General features: G+C 45.4%; 1 protein-coding gene across 2 annotated transcripts in view; it reads right to left on the bottom strand.

Moving 5' to 3' along the window:
* Positions 1 to 19,355, bottom strand: part of Adamts17 (ADAM metallopeptidase with thrombospondin type 1 motif 17) — a 303,487-nt gene that overhangs the window by 85,903 nt on the left and 198,229 nt on the right. For both annotated transcript variants that reach the window (XM_076935565.1, XM_034511269.2), the window contains exons 13-15: positions 15,828 to 15,994; positions 8,273 to 8,400; positions 1,689 to 1,809 (exon numbers count right to left, since the gene is read on the bottom strand). In XM_076935565.1, coding sequence (XP_076791680.1) covers positions 1,689 to 1,809; positions 8,273 to 8,400; positions 15,828 to 15,994 — 416 coding nt within the window. The remainder of the gene's footprint in view (positions 1 to 1,688; positions 1,810 to 8,272; positions 8,401 to 15,827; positions 15,995 to 19,355) is intronic.

The raw sequence follows: 19,355 nt of genomic DNA, 5'->3' as shown, positions 1-19,355 counted from the left end.
CTTCTGTCCTGACCTGGGCTGTCTGACAAATGAGCTACTATGGCAGAAGATTTCAAAAGTTATGGGAGAACCCTCTTTAATGTTCTTTTGACCTCATCAAGTGGCAGGTGTGGCAGTACTCAGCCCATCTAATGCAGAATGATGCAACTGCACTCAGTTCTGACAACTGAGGAACAGCATAACCTTCAATTTAAACAAGGCATCTATTTATCATCATCATCATCATCATCATCATCAATTGTGTGTGTATGTGTGCAAGCACATGCTTGTCACAGTGTGCATGTGGAGGTCAAAGGGCAACTTTTAGGAGTCAGTTCTCTCTTCCCACTATGAGGGATTAAACCCATGTCATCAGGCTTGGCAGCAAGTGCCTTTCTTTACCAGCTAAGCCACCTTGATGATTATAAATGAGGGTCCTAATGATTATATTTATCAAAAGAAATCAATATTAAATTGTAATTCCCTTGCCAACTGTGGAGATTTTATTCCCGACTTCGATGATAACCACACAAGGCAAATCCAGGGTGCCCAGGGGTGAGACGGTATCAGATACACCAAAGCAAAGAGCAACCAGCTAAGTTTTAGTGCTATGCTGCCCAAGAAAACCTTCTATGACAACAAGGATGCTCTTTGTCTGACCCGAGACCCACCAGCCCTGCTGGCAGTGGGGAACCTGAATTGTGGTTGTCATTCCTAAGTTAGTTTAATTCCTGCCGGTTATGATTTAAATTTGGGTGGACTTGAATGGCCAGTGCATTTTGCACTGGACAGTTCAGGTCCAGAGGGCAAAGTCCTCCCAAATGAACTCATCCTAGTGGTAGCTTCTGTTTCGTTCTGGAGCAATGTGATGGGTGTCAAATTTAGACGTCTTCAACTTTTTAAAAAAACATTCATGTGTATAATGTACATGTGTGTGTGTGTGTGTGAGTACACAGACTGTGTGCATATGAATGTGTCATAGTGCATACGTAGGGGTCAAATGTGAAGTTGTGGGAGTTGGCTCTCTATTCCCACCATGAGGGTTCTGGGGATTGAACTCAGGTTACCTTCAATTTTTGTGGCAAGCACCATTTTTCTGCCCCTGACGTTCTGTTTCTAAATTTAAATTTGCATTTGCTATTACCTCTGGGTTTGCGTTTACAAGATCCTGAATAGTGTGTCCCTTTGATAGTTTCTAGAAGGGATGCTCCCATAGACCAAGCTTTCTATCCACACAGGAAGTTCAGATTCTGCCTTATCCTATGGACTGTTCTGCAAGGCAGGGCTTAAAACCACAATTCTGTTCTCTCGAGTCACACCGAACCGACATGTTTCTATGCAAAGCCACACGAAGAGATTAAAGTAGATGTGACCCAGCGTAGATTCACTCATTCCCTTGAAGGCCCTGAGAGTCGCTTTGTAGACCTGCCTATTCTTCCCCATTCTCTCCTACAGATATATCACTCCCCACCCGACTGAATGTCATCAGCTGAGGTCCTCTATGGCAGCAGACCAGCAAACCACCTCCTGTTTCTGAACAGAGAAGCCCATGGCTGAAAGGGGGTCCCAATGGAAAGATCAGGAAGACTTGGCATCGGAATGGCGGCATACAGAAAGCCATCACCATTAGTATCGGGGCAAAGAAGATGAAATATAAAGTGCGTGTCAGTGGACCTGTAACCACCACAGCCCTCCGGCCCCGTACTCACCTGTCCCACGGGAGTGGCTGAAGTCACCCTTCACCACACGGCAGGTCTTGCCATCCCCGCTGCAGACACCGCACCTGTCTTCTTTAGCCGCAGACCCGATGATGCCGTCACATCCAATTTTCTAGAAAACCAAAGGGCTGGTTCATCTGTGTCTAAGATTAGTTAAGCTTTTTTTTCCCCTGCTGATTTTTTGAGGCTGATTCCCTGGTCAACTGATTTCTCTGAAGGGCAATGTGCCTGGGGCGGGGGTGGGGGTGTCCTGTCACTTCTTAGTTATTGTTAAATTCAGGAGAGAGAAAAAAAAAACTTAACCAGAATGCAAATTTAGTTTGCCTTTAAAAAAATCTTTTTATGCATTTATCAAATGTATTTGAAAACATGTACTATGGAATAAAGGAGCCCTGCCTGCTACCCTAAAATACCCACAGGGATACCGTCTATAGATCTCTGAGAAGCAGGGACTATCCACCTCTGCCTTATCACAGCAGAAACTCAGGGTGAAGCAGGTAGCCGGAGGGGGCGTGGTCACACCATGCTATACCTTACTTCTTATCCTGTGAAGTTGCTAAGTAGAAACTGACCAGGACTGAGAGACAGAGCAGCCCAGATCATGGATCTGCTCAGAGCAGAAAGCTCAGCCGATATCCCACTCTAAAACTGTACGCAAGGTTCTGCATCTGTCTCTGAGTCTCACAGTGACTATCCAGGCTGTTGGTGGCATAGCTAGAAGCTGGCATCAGAACAGGCCCCTCACCTCCGCCTTTTCATGTCATCTGGACCTGCTTCCTTTCAGCTTCCCCTGTTTCTGTCATGTGTTCTCCAATGTAGTTCTTTCTTCTACTGGCTTCCTGTGATTTCTCATCTACTCCTATGCTATCATGGCAAGTCTCTGGCTTCATGGCTGGCTGCTTGTCTTGAAATTCAGTTAGGATTTCCTGATTAAGCAGCTTTGGATGTTCCACATAAACATCCCACTTGATCCCCTTAGCTTCTCCCAACAGCAGTGAAGGGAGCTTTGCACATCAGTGCTGAACAGATGCAAGTGAGACGGCCCCTTAGGTGAACCCTGGGCTCTCAGGCAGAAGTCAGATGGTCCCTTAGGTGAACTCTCGGTTCTCAGGTTGGGACAGGCCTCCCAGTTCTGCCTGTGCTGCCTGCTATGTTGTTTGTCACCCTTTGCATCTGGAAGCCAGGCCTGCAGAGATGTCCTTGTCAGAACAGCAGCAAATCTGAGGCCTGAAGGGAAGCAGCCAAAGCACTTTGCCAACAGGACACTTTCTCCCTTTGCTAAAGTCAGTGAAAGAAGTCTATAATATGTTTGGCAGGGACAGACACGATTCTTTTGAAATGGAAGCGACCGTAAAGCACAATTAAAGTCATGACTTCTGAGTGTTAGTGGAGCTTTAACAACTGCATTTATGAGCCTTAGTGTTCCAGGAGAACAAGATGACCAAACCCAAGGAAACTCCAAACAGTCAGTGGTCTAAAGCCTTCCCACAGCATCCTGCAGGTCCTGGGCTACTCTTTCATTTGCCCTTAAGGAATCTTCAGGACACCCACTTCTGAGCTCCCAAATTCCTAGCCAATCTATGCTGGCCTGGGTACTGCTCTTCTGGAAAACTCAGGGACCAGAGTGCTTCGTGGCATAACGAAGAGTGCAAGATGCCATGGAACTGGCAAGCTATGCACAAGTTCTCTTTGGTCAAGGCAGTTCCTGTATCACGTGCATACTTAAGTTCAAAGAGATCTAGTTCAGAGCCATGTGCTGGAGTGTGCCATGTACTGGAGTGTGCCACGTGCAGGCCATGTGCTGGCCATGTGCTGGAGTGTGCCATGTGCTGGAGTGTGCCAAGTACAGGCCATGTGCAGAAGACATCTTTTGCCCCAGGAATGAAAAGTATTGGTCTCTATTGATTTGAATCCTGGATTCCAGGCCTAGAAGTTTTGCCCTGTTGCCAGCAGCAAACACCCTCCTGTCAGCACATCTAATGGCCGAGGCTTCGTCCTCCTTCTCCTCCTCTTTGACCTTCTCTTTAGCGTTTGTCACAGTATAACACCCACACTATCTTCAATTTGTATATACTTGTCTCTCTGCATCCATTGGGGATTGGTTCTAGAACTCTTCAAGAATAGGAAGATCCAGGGATGCTCGAGTCCCTTACAGAAAGTGATGTAGGATTTATCCAGAACCTGCACACATTCTCTTGCTTTCACTTGTCTCTGGAGTAGATGTGAAGATGAATACATGTATATGTAAATAATTTTATATTGTTTATAATTAAATAATAATAAACTGATAACAATGATAAGAAAAGAGATTGCATGTTTTCAGGAAAAATACAATTTTTTTCTCAAGTATTTTGTATTTAAAGTTAGTTGGATCTATAGACAGAATCCATCCAAAGCCTTTATTGATGACCTACTGTGTCTAACTTGAGGACAAAGGTGTGTAAGAAAGAGATAGTAATGTGGAAATAAGAAAATGTATCAGTGTTATGGCTCTTGTCTGTTTCTCTCTCAGCTCTTGTGACTTCTTCTCTCCTCACTTTCCCAGCTACCTGGGCATGATTAACTGAGTATATGCCAACTTTGAGCCAACCTTCTGCTTTTCTCTGATTTTCTTAGCAATTCACCTTCTCCATAGACTTCAACAACCAAAAGTCTTAAGCCCAGTTCTTCCTCTACTTTACCCTACAATTATAGTCCCAAGAGTCTGATGTGTAACCTTTTCAGAATTCTAGACAATGTTCGGATTTAGCAGATCATTTGATCTCCAAAGCTGCTCCAGCCCAACTTGTCTAGTCAGACATTACCAGTATGGCTTGAAAATGATAAGCATACCATCCTAGCCTGAAATCTCTAAGCCATTTGACAATACCCAGATACCTGCCTAGCCTGATGTTTTGGTCTCTGGATAACATCCACTGTCTACTTTACTATGCACAGGGCCACTCTTGGTTCAGAACCTTCTTACTCAAGATGGGTATGAGCCACCACACTGTTGTTTTGATTTCACTGCTATACTGAACTCCATCTGAAGACTCAGGAAGCAGACCCATGACTATGAAATGCTATAGTTGGTGTCAACATATGCACACCGACTCTGTACAACTTCTACCCGAAGCTCACCAGCTCAGTTTGTCTTCCCCCATGGTTAATACTGTCATCTTGATTAGCTTGAGAAGTGCCTAGGAGATTGGTGAATCAAGCCTGAGGGTGTTTCCAGGGAGGATTAACCAACAGAGGAGACCCAGCACATTCCAAGTTGAAGGAAGGGCCCAGACAGAATAAAGGAGGAAGAGATAGAAAGTGCAGCATACGCATTGTCTCTTGGCATAGGTGTCGTCTCTTGACACTGGTGTGAACTGCTTGGCTCTGCCAAGCTTTGCCTGCCATGGTAGACTGAAGCCTGTAAAAGTGAGATGAAGTAAGCATTCCCTCTTTTGAGGTGGACTTTTTAGGTATTTGAACACAGTACTGCTAAAGTCTAACTCCTTCTTTCTCCAAATGCACCCTGAATTTAATCATCTCCTAGTCTGTCTTGCAAGCCCCCCCTACTTCTCTCTGTCTTGCAAGCACCCCAGTTCTTCCCAGCAAGGTGAGCTTCTATAACAGTCTACTCAGGCTCCATCCCAGCCAATTCCAGTGACCAAGAATGCTTTGCCCCTCTCCTTCGATCTCTTGATCACACTTGGAGTAAACCCAAACTCTCCCTGCGTCTGATCCCCCTGAGTCAGGCCTGTCTCTCATGTTCCACTGCCCTGAGTTTTCACGCCTTGACTGAGGCAGCTTTGCTCTTGCCCCCTTGTGCTGGGAGATCTCTGCTCTTAGTTCCACCAGGGTTCTCCAAGGCTGTCTTCTCTCCAATGACTGCCATGATGCCTTGTTCAGTCCTTCTCAGTTCTCAGTCATGACTCCCTCAATGGCTTTTCTGGGGCAGGGTTTATTTTTTTTTCCTCCTTCACATATACTAGCCCTTTATGATTTTATTTCTTTTTCTTCAGGACTATTTTGGAATTTAAATATATACTTCTATTAATTCTTTGGGTACTTCATACACTATCATTTGTTCATATTGATTCCTTATTCCTCCAGGATTCTCCCCCCCCCCCCCCCACACGTCCCTATTCCCTCTCAACTTTCCACCCCTCTCTCAACCTTAAAACAATACTCCGTTGAGTCAAATTTTTGTTAGGGTGTGGAGCCATCCACTGGAGTGTGGCCATATCCTTAGAGAAAAGGGATTCTCTATCCCTCCCCTCAGAAGCCATCAATGGTCAATAGCTCCTCACGGGTGGGAGCTTCACGAATCCCTCCTACCTCTAAGCTATAACATCATTGGCTTGATCTCATTAAGGTCTTGCACAGACAACCACAGCTACTTAAGTTTGAGTGTAGTGGTCCCATCTTGTCCAGAAGATACTGCTTTGCAACATTTCTCCCCAATACTTGACTCTTATAATATTTTTGCATTCCCTGTTTCCTAATTCTGAAGGGTCAATTCCCTGACCCTTCAGAGGAATGATATGGATGTCCCATTTGTGGCTAAGAACTCTACAGATGCTTATTCTCTGCCCTTTTTATCAGATATGAGCTTCTGTATTAACCATAGTCCATTGTACAAAGAACAGTCTCTGATGAGAACTAAGCACTCCACTATCTACGAGCATAGAGACATACATTTAGAAGACAGTTTGATACTCTGTTTATTTAGCAAAATAATAGTAACAGGGTTACCTCTGAGACCTGTGAGTTTTCATGTCACAGGTTTTTAACCAGATATTGTACCAGGGATATGCTTTCTCCGAGGGAGGAAGTTTTAGATCCAACCAGGAAGTGGTTGTTTACACCCATAATATTCATGCCACTGTTATGCCTATGGGCCAACTTTCCCAGTGTGGGTCATTATTATAGTATGCAGAGTCTACATTTGGGCAAGGATCTGAGAAATTTATTGTCAAAATACATGGGACATTCTCAAGTTGAACTGAGATTAAATCCAGTTTCATGGATGTGCTATGGGCACAGACTATTAGGAACTGAAGTTATGTTCAGAATGAACACAGGCTTCACTGGCTGGAGAATCTTAGGATTCTTAGAAGTACCTCCTTGCTGGCACGACTACTGAAGCAGATGCCTGCAAGGGGCCAGGGTGGCTCAGCTGGCACTGACCTAAAAGGTACAAGAGCTTTGACTTGTAAAGCTGCCAGCAAAAGAATTACATCACCGGTGTGCAATATGCCAACATGCAGGATGATCCAGGCAAGCATGGAATTAGGAAACAGAGAACATTTGCAGGCTTCTTGAGAACTGTCAGCAATGCTTTGATTCAGTAGTAATGATAAGGGCTTTCTTCATGCTGTCCAGAAACAGGGCCTGGAACATTCTTTGCTACAGTAAAGTATCCCAGAAGGGCCTGCTCAAGCATTCCTTGGTTTCTGGGAGGTGTCTTTGCTAAGACTCATGGGCACTCAGTTTATCTGTTTAGATACAAAGCCAGCATATGTTTCCTTGAAAGATTAACCCATGTGACTGGCTTGGGCTATCCAGGGAGAAAACCTACTTAGGTTGAAACTGTTTGCTGCAGGAGCCAACAGAGATACTGAGATTCCATCTGTGTCTTCCTCTAACAGCTCTTGATAGGCTCACTTGACAGGGACACAGTAAAGGCACAGAGTGACAGTGGCTGGGCACGCTGGACTGAAGGTTTGTATCCTCCCAATTCCCATCGCCCCAAGGTGATATTATTAGGAAATGCGCCATTGGGATCTGATTACATCCTGCTGGCAGAATGTCCAAAGATGGAGTTAGTGTCTTCCTAAAAGAGACCCCTGAGAGCAGCTTTTGCCCCTCTATCATGCAAGGATGGAAAAAAAAAGAAGCTGTTTGTGAGAAGTGAACCCTCTCCAGATGTGAAATATGCCCCGTGTTGAGAACTTGGCTTTCTGTGTCTCCGCACAGTGGGAAATAGTTCCGTTGTGTATAAGCTGGCTTATAACTCTTCACCACAGCTGCTTGAGAGGGCTAGTCCCTGTGCAGGCTGTGCATGCTCAGATGGAGCTGAGTCACGAGGAGATGAGCCCTGCGGGCAGAGGTTGCCTTACCTGAGCTGTATCTTCCTTGCTTTGGCTATTTGTCAATTTTGTAACAAGTCACAAGTTTGGGATCTATGGCCCAGAGGGTAGAGGGCTCCTCAGATGTCCCTCCCTGGACACTGTGCAAAGGTGCTTGCTTAGTTCCATTAAGTGTTTGTAAGTAGACGGAGTATGCTGCCTGCTCATCCTCCAGTCTTATCTCATGCACACCAGGTCTTATAAATCACGATATCTAGAGGAATTTTCAAATAGTTTCAAGAGGCTGCTGATCTTTCTGCCACTTAAGCCCACCATGGACATAATACTCAGTCGCTGTCAAGGGCAGAGCATTTGCTGGTGGCCACTGGCCACGGAGAGCAGCAAAGGCCTCTTTGAGAAAACCTCCTCCCAACGGACCCACAAAAGCCCCAGATCCATCATAGATCCATTTTGGGGATAAAGGAACCTTTCTCCACAGCCCCACCAAGGACAGTAGGAAAATTAGGTCACCTGGCATCTGCCATACACGCAGAGGTCAGTCTCGTAGGGTCCGCAGGGTGTGCCATCCAGGACCCTGTCAGCCACCAGCAGCGGGGACTCCTTCCCGAGGGGTGAGCAGTAGAGTTCACAGGGTTTATCTGAGGAGGGAAAGGTTGGTGGGTGTTTATGTGGGAAGGGATATGTGGGCAATGTGGGGGGTGGGGTGAGAGGGGATGGACAAGCAGAAGTGAGCACTGACCCCAATGGCAGAGTCATTAGTGCAGATAAAGATCTCGGGCACTTAGCTCTGTCCTCAATACATAACACACAGGTCAGGATCCCCTGCCTCAGGAAATGGCAGAGCAGACACCTCTGTGGGCTTCCTTCCCTTAGTTCTCCTCCTTTGCAGATACATGATACTCCCTCTTCGTCCAGTCAATAGATACAGCAGCTGCACAAAGGCTATGAGCTAGTCAGCCTAAGCATAAGTGACTGTGTGTCAAAGCTGAGGCGGGGGCCTGCTACAGTAAGGTGGGAAAGTAGGGGAGGGTGAACGAGAATGCCCTGGGTAGGGGTCAAGAGGCCCCTCGGTCTCCATGACAGTTGTTTCCCTAAGAGCGCTAGTGTGTGTCCACTAACAACGTTTCAGAGTTCTGTCCCTCACTAGTCCAGCTGCTGGGCTGTAACCGTAGAGCTGTGATACGAGGCCTGACAGTTCTGGAAGAACCTGAGTGAAGGTCTAGGAAGGGGACACAGAGACCACTGGGACTACTCATGAGAGCCAGGTCAGCAGCTAGAAATAAGTTCCTGTTCCCAGTGCTTCTGGGACAATGTGAGTTTATAGATCACATTAAGATCTTCTGTCTTTGTCTATGCTGTTCCTTCTGCCTGCAAACGTCTCTTTCTACTCGCCTTTGTAGGAGGCTCCTATCAACCCAGAAGCTTCCAACCCAGGGTTTTCCCTTCTGCCACTCTAACATGGGATCAGCCAGGCATCTCCATGTGCACTTGGTGTATATAGCCATTGGCCTGGAGGTCTAGAATTGTTTGAGCAAATCCTAGACATGAAGGGTTCTCCTTATGAGGCAGGCTCGAGTGATAAATACTAAAGACTCCAGGATCCAAAACCAAAACAAACAAACAAACAAACAAAAAACCCCCCAAAACAAAACAAAAAACAAAAAAAACTAAGCAAAAAACCTCACTTCCCCAACCTCCCCCAAAACAAAAAAAGACAAAAAAACCCCTTCAAGTTCTCAAACCTTCTGAACTCTCACATGACATTCCAAAGAGAAAATTCCACACCTCTCATGTGATAAAAGCAGCTAAAACACAGGTGTATTAAAATTATAAGATTATGTTTAGGCTATGTATATAACATGTATATAAGCCATAAATGAAATTCATGTTTAGACTGTGTCCTGCCGCAGAGATAGCTCATTGTGTATATGCAAATATTGCCAAGTCCAAAAAGAGTCCCAGTTTGGAAGACTTATCGTTGCACATATTTTGGATGAAGGAAGGATTTTTGACTTGTACCTTCAGACGGAAGTATGGAAACCCTTAGGGGCCAAGGGACCATGCTTGTATCTTCTGTTCCTAGACTAGAACTGGAGACTTAAAATGAGACTTAAAATGTATTTGAACAAATGAATGGACCTCATCTCTGAAACTGGTTGAATAAGAAGAACGTTTTTTGTTTGTTTGTTTTGTTTTGGTTTTTTTTTTTTTTTTTTTGCCTCCCCTGTCACCTAGCCCTAACCCATTTCTCAGGTTAGTTTGAAAGGAAATCCTGAAAGAGCCACAGAGACTTTATGCTACCTTGTTGGGGTGTCTCCAGCATCAGCCTTCCCCAGTGAGCCCATTTTGGTGGTCTCTGGCAGGGGAGGGATACCTAAAGGGTTTGGTAGCGGACATGGCATTGGAGGTCTCAGCATCCCCGTTGGAGAGGGGTTGTCAGAGCAGACTCGTCATCTTACCCAATCTCAAGGGTTCCCCTGTTTGTTTAATGGCCCATGATGACCCAGCTCTATGGGAGGTCACCTGAGAGTATGAGAAAGAAGTTTCCAGGATTCAGGCTCAACTCACTTCTCCTATCTAGTTGCAAATGAAATAATTGACTTTGAAGAGTAGACTGGAGGTCTTTAATTTCCTAGGCAAGTTACTTATTCGTCAAGTATGGCTGGAGCACCACACCCCAAGCACTCCACAGGCAGTGCTAAAACCAGGCAATGAGCGGTACTTGAGGCCCTAGCTGTCTGATGAACAGGTGTGGTGACCTTTGCATGAGACAGGTCACATGGCATGAGTCTTTTATGAGCACCAGGAGGACAATGCCTGCTCTACATGAAATGCCTCATTTCTTAGTGAGCAGTTGGAAGTGGCTGTCCCTCCATTTAGAGCAAGCGACCCAAGAAAGCAGCCAGTGATAGAAGAACTAAGAAAGACGGAGTTGGAAACTGAGGTCAACTTCTAGGAAGCTTATTGGATGGGATTGATGAGAGGTCATCAGGGGTTCGAGGCTCTCTGTGAGTGCCTTAGGGGCACAACCCAGCTCTGCAGTCTGAATGGTCTTGTGTGTCTATGACACACCAGTGGTGCATTCTATGCACTAAGGTCTCATTGTGCAGAAGTAGCTCAAAAGTAGCTAAATTCCTTTGGATTAACATGTTAATTCAACACTGAGGGCCAATGGATTTTTTTGACAGCAGTAATGATGATGACGATGATGACGTAATAAAGAAGAAGTCATAGATATTTATGATCATCTACATGCCGAACCACACGCTAAATGATGCCTGCCCCACTTAGTGCACATGAGTGTGGGCTCAGAGGACACATACAAGTCCTCCAACAGGAACAGCCACTCTCTGCTTTGCTCCATCTTGATGTTCTTTTGACCATCAGTGTTTACTCTGACTGAGGAACCCTCGTGGCCCCAAATACCAAGGGATAAAATGGTACCGCCCAAACCAAACCACAATGTTCATAAATATTTATGGTTTCTAAGTGTATGCTCCGATTTGAACAGAAACGGGAATGGGATTTGGGCAGAAAGGCAAGAAGCTCTTCTGAGGAAAGTTGGAGTCTGCAAAGTTCCAACATGGAAAGAAATAAAAGTTTTGGTTCTTTGGTACAAATTTCAGACATGTGGAGTCATTAATTCAGGGGAGGTGACTCCAGTGGACAGATGCTGGCCATGAGCTTTTAGGCAAGGCATTCTCCTGAGCTCTACCTGCCTCTGACTGTGCCATCTGTAGATGGTGCCCTCCAGGCTCAGGAAACCAGGACACCAGGGCTTGACAGCAGAGGCGAGAGGAGGAGATTCTTTCCTTGGCTAGAACTTCCTGCATTTGCCCATCCCCTCCAAGGGGGTTCTTTCTCCAAAAGGGATTGAGGACAGTCCTTTTAAATTGAGAGAAATGGGTTCAGAGTTCCTCCAAATTCTCTGAATAGTCCCCTCAAGGTTGCTGTGAGTGGGAAGTTAAATCTCCGTGAGAAAAGGTCCCTTTAAATATCATGAGCTGGTGAGTCTCAGCCCCAGCACAGCGTGAGAACTCTTCCATCCCTAGGAGTATGGGAAGGGATGGAATCTTAAAAGCTGCACAGCCAGGAACAGCAAGGAAAGATGCCTAGAACACGCCTCCTACATGGATGCTGTGTGCTTAGATGAACTCTGGCTGAGACTTCTGTCTGGCTTCTCAGAGGCCTGATTGTTGGCAAGGGCTTCTGACTGACCAGAGGAAGCAGAAGCCACAGCCAGGGCAAGAAAGATGGACTCTGAGGTTTGAGAGCTGGTGATTACATCAGCTTAGAGGTCTGGAATTCCTCCCGAGCGCCAGAGGGAACATGGACACTGTGGCTCACAATGTTCTTACAGCCCTCTCAGACTCGCTTACAGAGTCTTACTTTGTCTTTACTTTTAAGGCAGAGTCTAATTAATGTTGAGGCCAGAATGAATGATCATCTAAGTTCTGTCTTCTGTCTTGGCTACTCAGTCTTCTCTCCTACAAGCTGTCCACCAGGACTTCGTAACCAGTCCCTAGGTACCAGGCTTTAGCTGATTGGATCAGTAAAGTCCACCTGACTATGAAGAGACCAGAGTCTTTCTTCTGGAGAATCTAGACCCTCCAGATAGGTCTCAGTTAATGGGACAGCATTTAGCACAGCCAGAATGACTGAAGTCTTTTCCCTGATAACTCAATATTGAAACTCCATGACACAGAGAGGCCCTGGCTCATGGCTTGTGGGTCTCAGAGAAGGATAGGTTATCTTATTTATAATTTAGAAATATGCAAAGCTCTGAAAACGAGTGTTTTCTCATATGTGTGGCAAACTATCAGGCTGTAAAACCAGCCTTTCCTGACAGGAATGAGGACCCACCTCATTAGCCACCCCCCCACCCCCGCAGGCTGCCATGTGTCCTCTTGGGTGCCAGCAGGGATGTTAATATCTGGCTATAATATGTTAATATGTTAATATGAGCCATCATTGACTTTCAAACACTACAGAGCTTTGAATTCTGAGCCATAAGTGACCTCGAAGGATTCGGAGATGTGCCACAGATTTACTTCATTGGAACTGTGGGTTTCCCTGGTTGGCTGTCTGAGGAGGTTTAGAGAAAGGCAGCCTGCATTGGGGCAGGGTTCCTGGAGGCCGTAGAAGAAGGGCCTAATGTTTTCAGATATCTTGGTTCCAGCCCCTCATTGGTCCTTTGGGAACACCCTTCATCTTTGTCACAATGCTCCTCCATCTCTGGGCCACTTGGCTGAGTAGGTGTCATGGCTCTGAGCCTCCCATCCCTTATTTGCTCAGACACTCAGACTGGAGGATGGGAGATGTCTCTTGTGTGAAGAAAAAAAAATATCTGGGAAAAAGCCACTTTGTCCAGACACAACTTTCCAACACTTTAGTAGGAATCGAGCCTGCTGTTGGCCTGGTCACATGGGTCTGAACCTTTGGATGTTTCTACTGTGAAAAGATCCCCCAGGGAAAGCAGAAACAGATCTGGCAAGTGGCCACCTCAGCGGGTTTCTGTCTAAAGGCTTTTCCTCTTTGGGATCTTTTCTGAGGAGAGTCTTTGTCCTCCTTTGGAGGTTGAATGGATTTGTGGTCCCGAGTCCTCCTTCGGAAAGTCTACCTCTGCAAGAATTCTTTTTAAAAGAGGGAACGGGAGAAAAGAGAAAATACTGCTTCCCCTTTACTGAATTGTGTGTCACTCGCCAAAGAATTCTGCAGCGATAGCAGCGCTATGAATAGGGCAGTTATAACAGGCTGTGAGGAGTCAGAGCCCAGCCACAGGGATCACTCCTATCACAGCTCAGCTAGAACTGTGCCTTTTAGAAAGAGGGGTTTCAGGGGAACATTTATCATCAGCCATCTGAATCAGCCATTTGTGATTGCATTGTTGCCCTTCTGAAATGCTTTTCAAAATACTGGCTTCTGTTTGTACTGAGAGAAATGGAACCTCATACGTAAGAAGTCGTGGCAATTTCACCACAGAGGACATTGGGTCAAGCTACCCTCGCAAAGCCCTGAACCAGAGGTCTCTCCTTCAAAGGCTAAATACCTCCAGTCTGTAAGTCTTATCAAATATGGCTGGCCCTTTCAGGTCAAGGCATTTGTTAGATCTAATTATTTGTTCCATGAGTAGAATGGAACGAGAGACAAATGTGTGAGAAAATGCATCTTAGATCTGTCAAAGTTCTCAAGGAGCCTTCCCATGAGGGAGGCCTGGGCCCTCAGCAGTCTTAGTTACCATGATATTAAGGGAACCAAAACATTCAGCCATGCAAAAGAGGTTAGTGGCCAATAAAATTTAAGATGGAGATACTCAAGTGGAACTTCCACCCTGAATACCTGAAGCAAGACTGATTAAAAGCAAAGCAAGAAAGCAACGAACAACTCACCCTCACATACAGAGAGCTGAGTGGAAATGTTCAAGGGGTGAGGGTATCTCAGCCCTCATGCCTTCTGTCTCGAGGAAAGGAGGAGAGGACAAAAGAGGCTTCAAACCATCTTTCCCTGGTTCTCTGGAGACAATGGAAGGCTTGGTACCAGAGTGGTTCCCATCACAGTGAGCTGCTGTCCTGGAACACAGTGCTGTCTCTGGTAATGTCTTGGTTCCAATCAGTGGTATGAATATGCCTGAGGGATCTGGGAGCCTCTGGGATGCTCATGCATCACTTTAGCCCAGATAGAAAAGTAAGCGTGCCTCCAACAGCACCCCTTATTTTGGGAGAGGGAAGTCTCTTGTCTCATCTCTCTTTCTTCAGGGAAAGTTGGGGATGAGAAAGCTAAGCTCCTCCTGAATTCTGCTGGCTAAGTGACAGCACGGCCATCATTATGACCCCAACCCCCACCAAGGAGGTATCTTTTTAAATACAAGAAAAATTGTCTGGGGAATGAGCTTTCAATTACTTCAAAGGTCCCCAGGCAAGTAGGTACTATTGAAAACAACATGTGTTATTTTACAAGCTAGCTCAAAACTGAGAGGTCAGACTGTTGAGGTAAGAGCTAAGAGCTGCAGATCCAAAGCTGGGGATATCTGGGCTCCCCCAACCCAGAAACAACTAGGTGCCTTTGAACTTGTAATCACAGGTGGGGATTTCATGGGGGGAAGAAAACCAAGGCTTGGTGTGAGAATTCATTCTTCTGAAAACCACTTGGCAGTTATAGAAATTAGACTCAGTTGCTTTACTTCTAAGGATCCCTCACTGTGCTCGTGACTTCTTCCTTCCTGTCAGAGTATTTGGGTACCGAGAGCCAGTGGGTTATTCTCTGAGTCAACTCTGTCAGCTGCTGGAGCTTAGACATCACATAACCTGTCACCTCCCATCCTCAGCAGCTTCTTTTGCATACTCAGACAGTGAACGTGGACCTAATGTGTGCCTGGCTAGTGGTATGCGTGATAAGTGGGACCATAGTGTACATATTACAATACAAAGTCCTGTTTCTTAAAGGGAAAGCGTTTTAGGCAAAACCCCAACACTCTGGACTAGGCCTTGGGTTGTCCTTACCTACAATGACCAGACATCACAGATTTTATGGAGACATGGCCCAACACCTACGCTTGTTTCTGCGAACTGAAAATATAGTGGCAGCTTATGGCATAGTCTCCTAGTGGGAGAGAACGCTTTTAGAAAGAAAACGAGACCTGTGCTGGTTTCCCTCTTTCCTATATTGTACGTGGTTCTCAAAAGTCTTCCAAGTATTCCCGGCAAAGAGTAAAGCCAACCCGAGTGAGCCCAGGAAAGCAAAATTTCACACACTCAAAACACACCATTCTACTCTTGGTACGTCAGAACACAGCATAGTGAGAAACACATGCTAGCATGCTTGCCTTGCTGAACATGAATCTAGCCTACCGTCTGCCTTTATGGCCTGTGTGGGAGATTGCAAGTTGTTAGAATTTAGCTTCACTATTGCAGGAGCAGGATCATGAGTAACCTGGGTAGCAGACAGGAGTGTTCTCAGGTGGGCTGGGCTGGGAGTTGAAGATTATAAGCATCTCTCACTGGGTTTTACAGTTCTTGGGAAAAGAGTGAGGGAGGCTACATTGAAAGGAAGGGCCACATGCCATTACCATCAACCACCACTGCTGTCAACAGGCCTCTCTTCTTGCTGCTCAGTCGGTCATGGGCTTGACACTGTTGGTCCCGGAAGCTGGGCACACCCTTGGGGCAAGGCAGGTTCTCGCAGGCAGCATGTTCTACGCTGGCACCCTGACAGTGTGTGCCTCCAGGCCCAGGGCTAGAAATAAGAAGAAGATCTGTGTCAGCCAGCTGGCCTGGTGGAAACAGTAGAGGTACTGACTGGGCTGTTGCTAGGAAGGTGTGGGTAAGGTATCCAGACTAACTGGGTCTCTCGTATAGATCACATCTGGGTAGGCCCAGCCCCATACCATGTTAAAGTGTGTTCAGCAGAAAATTACATAGGAAGACTGTTAAAAAAAAAAAAAAAAAAGTCATCTGGAAACAGAATACAGTGAGTATCAGTTCAGCAAGACCCAAAAGTTGTATCTTCTATCCAGATTTAAGACTTGGTCATGTGTAACCCTGAACATCCTAAAGGAAATTTTGTTACTTAAAAAAAAAAGTCACTATAAATAAAGATCTTTAAAATACTTTTTGATATGTTCTAGAAGTTTCCAAGTTTTAGGAGGAGTAAAGAGTTCTCACTTTATAACAAACTGGGGTGACTAATACATTCATGCATGGTTGGTCTCTGGATATCCGCCAGTTAAGTCTCAGCTCTGCAAGTGTGAGGTTACTACTGTGGTCTGGATTCCTAGGTGTCATGTCTAGACTGGCTGGATGATAAGCATTTCTAGAGAATGGGCTGTGTTCCTTGGCAGAGTGCACAAATCTAAGGTTCATTAAGACAGAATGGCAGGATGCTGGCTGGGTTGGCCACGGTGTGGCGGTGCTTAGCCTCTCTGAGAGGCCCCAAGGCATCCTCAAGGGACTCTGACCTAGACAAGCTTAAGGCTCCCACACATCTCCATGGTGCCACAGTCATGATGACACACTGTGACTACTTGCTTTTTATTGAAATTGATTGCATCGTAGGTATTTATACACTCACACATCTGGTACCTGTACGTTGTACTCACAAACCAAGTTTTGAGGGTTGGGTATTGCTTTCCTTCCCTTTGCCTCTCATCATGTCTACAGGCCACCCAGTGATCATGGTTTTAGAGGAAAGATGTAGGAATAGAGAATGGCAAAAGTCATTATTAAAAATGTATACCAGCGATCAATGAGCCTTTTCTATAAAAGGGCCAGAGAATAAGTAGCTTTGATCTTTTGAGCCACACAGTTTATTGCAGCAACTGCTACTGGCACAGAAACAGGCAGAGACAGCATGTAAAATTAAGGGTTCAGCTGTGTTGTAATAAAACTTTACAAAAATATCTGGTAGAGAGGATGAGTCTACCACTCATAGTATACAAGGTATCATGGGAACAATATGCCAGGTAGAAGGAAAGGCCTCTTGCAGGTCCCCATCAGCCTCACACACACTAAAGAATTTCTTCCTCTATAGAGGAGAAGGTTGGGAAAATCACATACTGATGGCTCTTCAAGGGGTCAAGTTAAGAAAAAGCCAGTTCTTTAAGGGCTGAAGGGATCTGAAGGGTGGACCTTGTGTTCTGTTTTCTGCCTAGAACACCAGGCAAGCACATCTCAGAGAAGTGATCGTATCGGGAACCTAGATAGATACAACCTCACACCATATTCCCAGGGACTCTGGGCTCAGGTACCATGTACCACAGAATGGGTTTCTGTATCACAAAGCAAGTACAGAAGGAATGGAGACGGACTAGGCCCCTAAAACCACATGGGGCGTTGAGAGAGAAACTTCCATTGTAATAGGTAAGTTCTCAGGACTGGGAAACAAGAAGGGATGCATAATAGAGCAGTATCCTCTGGCAAAATGTCCCAAGCTCAACCATGTCCCCTCTCCTTAGCTGTATATTAAAATTCTACCTTGCACCGGTGCCTCCAGCAGAGCCTGGGTTGGACCTCAATACATAGCAGATTGAACTGAACTACATGAAGACTGATTACTTTAAAATGACAGGAGTTGGGGGCGGGGTGGAGAGGAGGAGGAGAAAAGAGTGGTGGAGAGGGAGAGAGATGTCAAAGAAGACAGCAGAGGGGAAAGCCCCAGGAATCTCCCTACATCCACAATGCAGGGATATGTCTCTATCTAGACAGCTAAAATTGTCATCCGTAACTACTTTTGAAATGTGGGAGTGTACGTCAAAGCTTGTAGATTCCTGGCTGGCACACTATAGTTAGCTTTAACCTACTTCATCCTTTAGTGTGATGGACGCTAACATTCATCTTCCACCCAAAGCACTATGAAAGACAGGCAAAATCTTGATGGAGCTGGGGTGTAAGAAAAGCCTCATTCACCAAATATCCAGCCTCTGTGCTCCAAGTGCTGACTGTGCTTCTGACCACTGAGCTGACACTGCTGAAGATGCCAGCAGGTGACATGGCTTCTGGGGATTTTCAAAGATCAGCTATCCTGCACGATTTTTCCTTCTTAATGCCTGTCAGTTTCCAGGACAGTCAGGACTACATAGAGAAACCCTGCCTCAAATAAATAAAATAAGTAAATAGATAAATAAATGAATAGATAAATAAGTAGATAGATAGATAGATAGATAGATAGATAGATAGATAGATAGATAGATAGATAATGTGCCAGACGTTAAGGGATTAAGTCATTTAAAAGTAATTGGATCTCCAGAAATTAGAAAACTATGAGGCCTGGCCAGGAAAACATCCAGCCTCAGAAAATACCTTTAACTTTTCCTTCAGATTGACACCCGACATGGAGATCTCATTCAGCCATAAACAAATAAAACAAAACGTATCCACAGACCCCATAAACAGATACAACAAAATGTATTCGCAGACCCCATCCCTGGTAACTCTGTTGTTAAACAAATTTGTTAATAGACAAATACTTTAAAACAACTCTCATAAAGACACTTAAGAGTGAAAGGAAAACACAGAGACCAGGGTATGCTGTATGAACATGAGATGGAGTTATTACAAAGAGACAAAAGTAAAATTAACCACAATCAGATGAGCTTAGGGCAAGAAGAAAGAACCCACAAACTTGAAAAGATTTTCTGTGTTGCTGCACTAGAACACTCTGACCAAGGGCAGGTGGGGGAGGGGTTCTCATGTCTTCCCGGTCACATCCCATCACTGAAAGGGTTGGGACATAATTGGTAACATTCTGAATGTTTGTTTTGAACCCACAGGTAAATGTAGGCCCCACCCTTAATTTAGGGAACTTCTCTGTGCAGCAGATGGAGAACATTACATCACAACAAATCGAAACAAAAATCACAACAAATCAAAATGCAGAATTGCAGAGCCAGTTCCAGTGGACACATGTAAGGCTCAGGAAACATCGTGGAAGGGAGGGGCATGGAAAGACCGTAAGAGCTGGAGGATCAGGGAGTTTGCTGTGAGAGTGTGTCTTCTAGGCGTGTCAGAAGCTACCCTCCCCCCCAACAAGGTCTCACCAACATGACTGACTAAGCATGCGCTGAACAAGGACAACAACAACAGACATGATGTTGTAGACA

This window comes from Arvicanthis niloticus, chromosome 1 (assembly GCF_011762505.2).
Source record: "Arvicanthis niloticus isolate mArvNil1 chromosome 1, mArvNil1.pat.X, whole genome shotgun sequence".
NCBI lineage: Eukaryota > Metazoa > Chordata > Mammalia > Rodentia > Muridae > Arvicanthis > Arvicanthis niloticus.
This window is presented reverse-complemented; position numbering and strand designations above follow the sequence as displayed.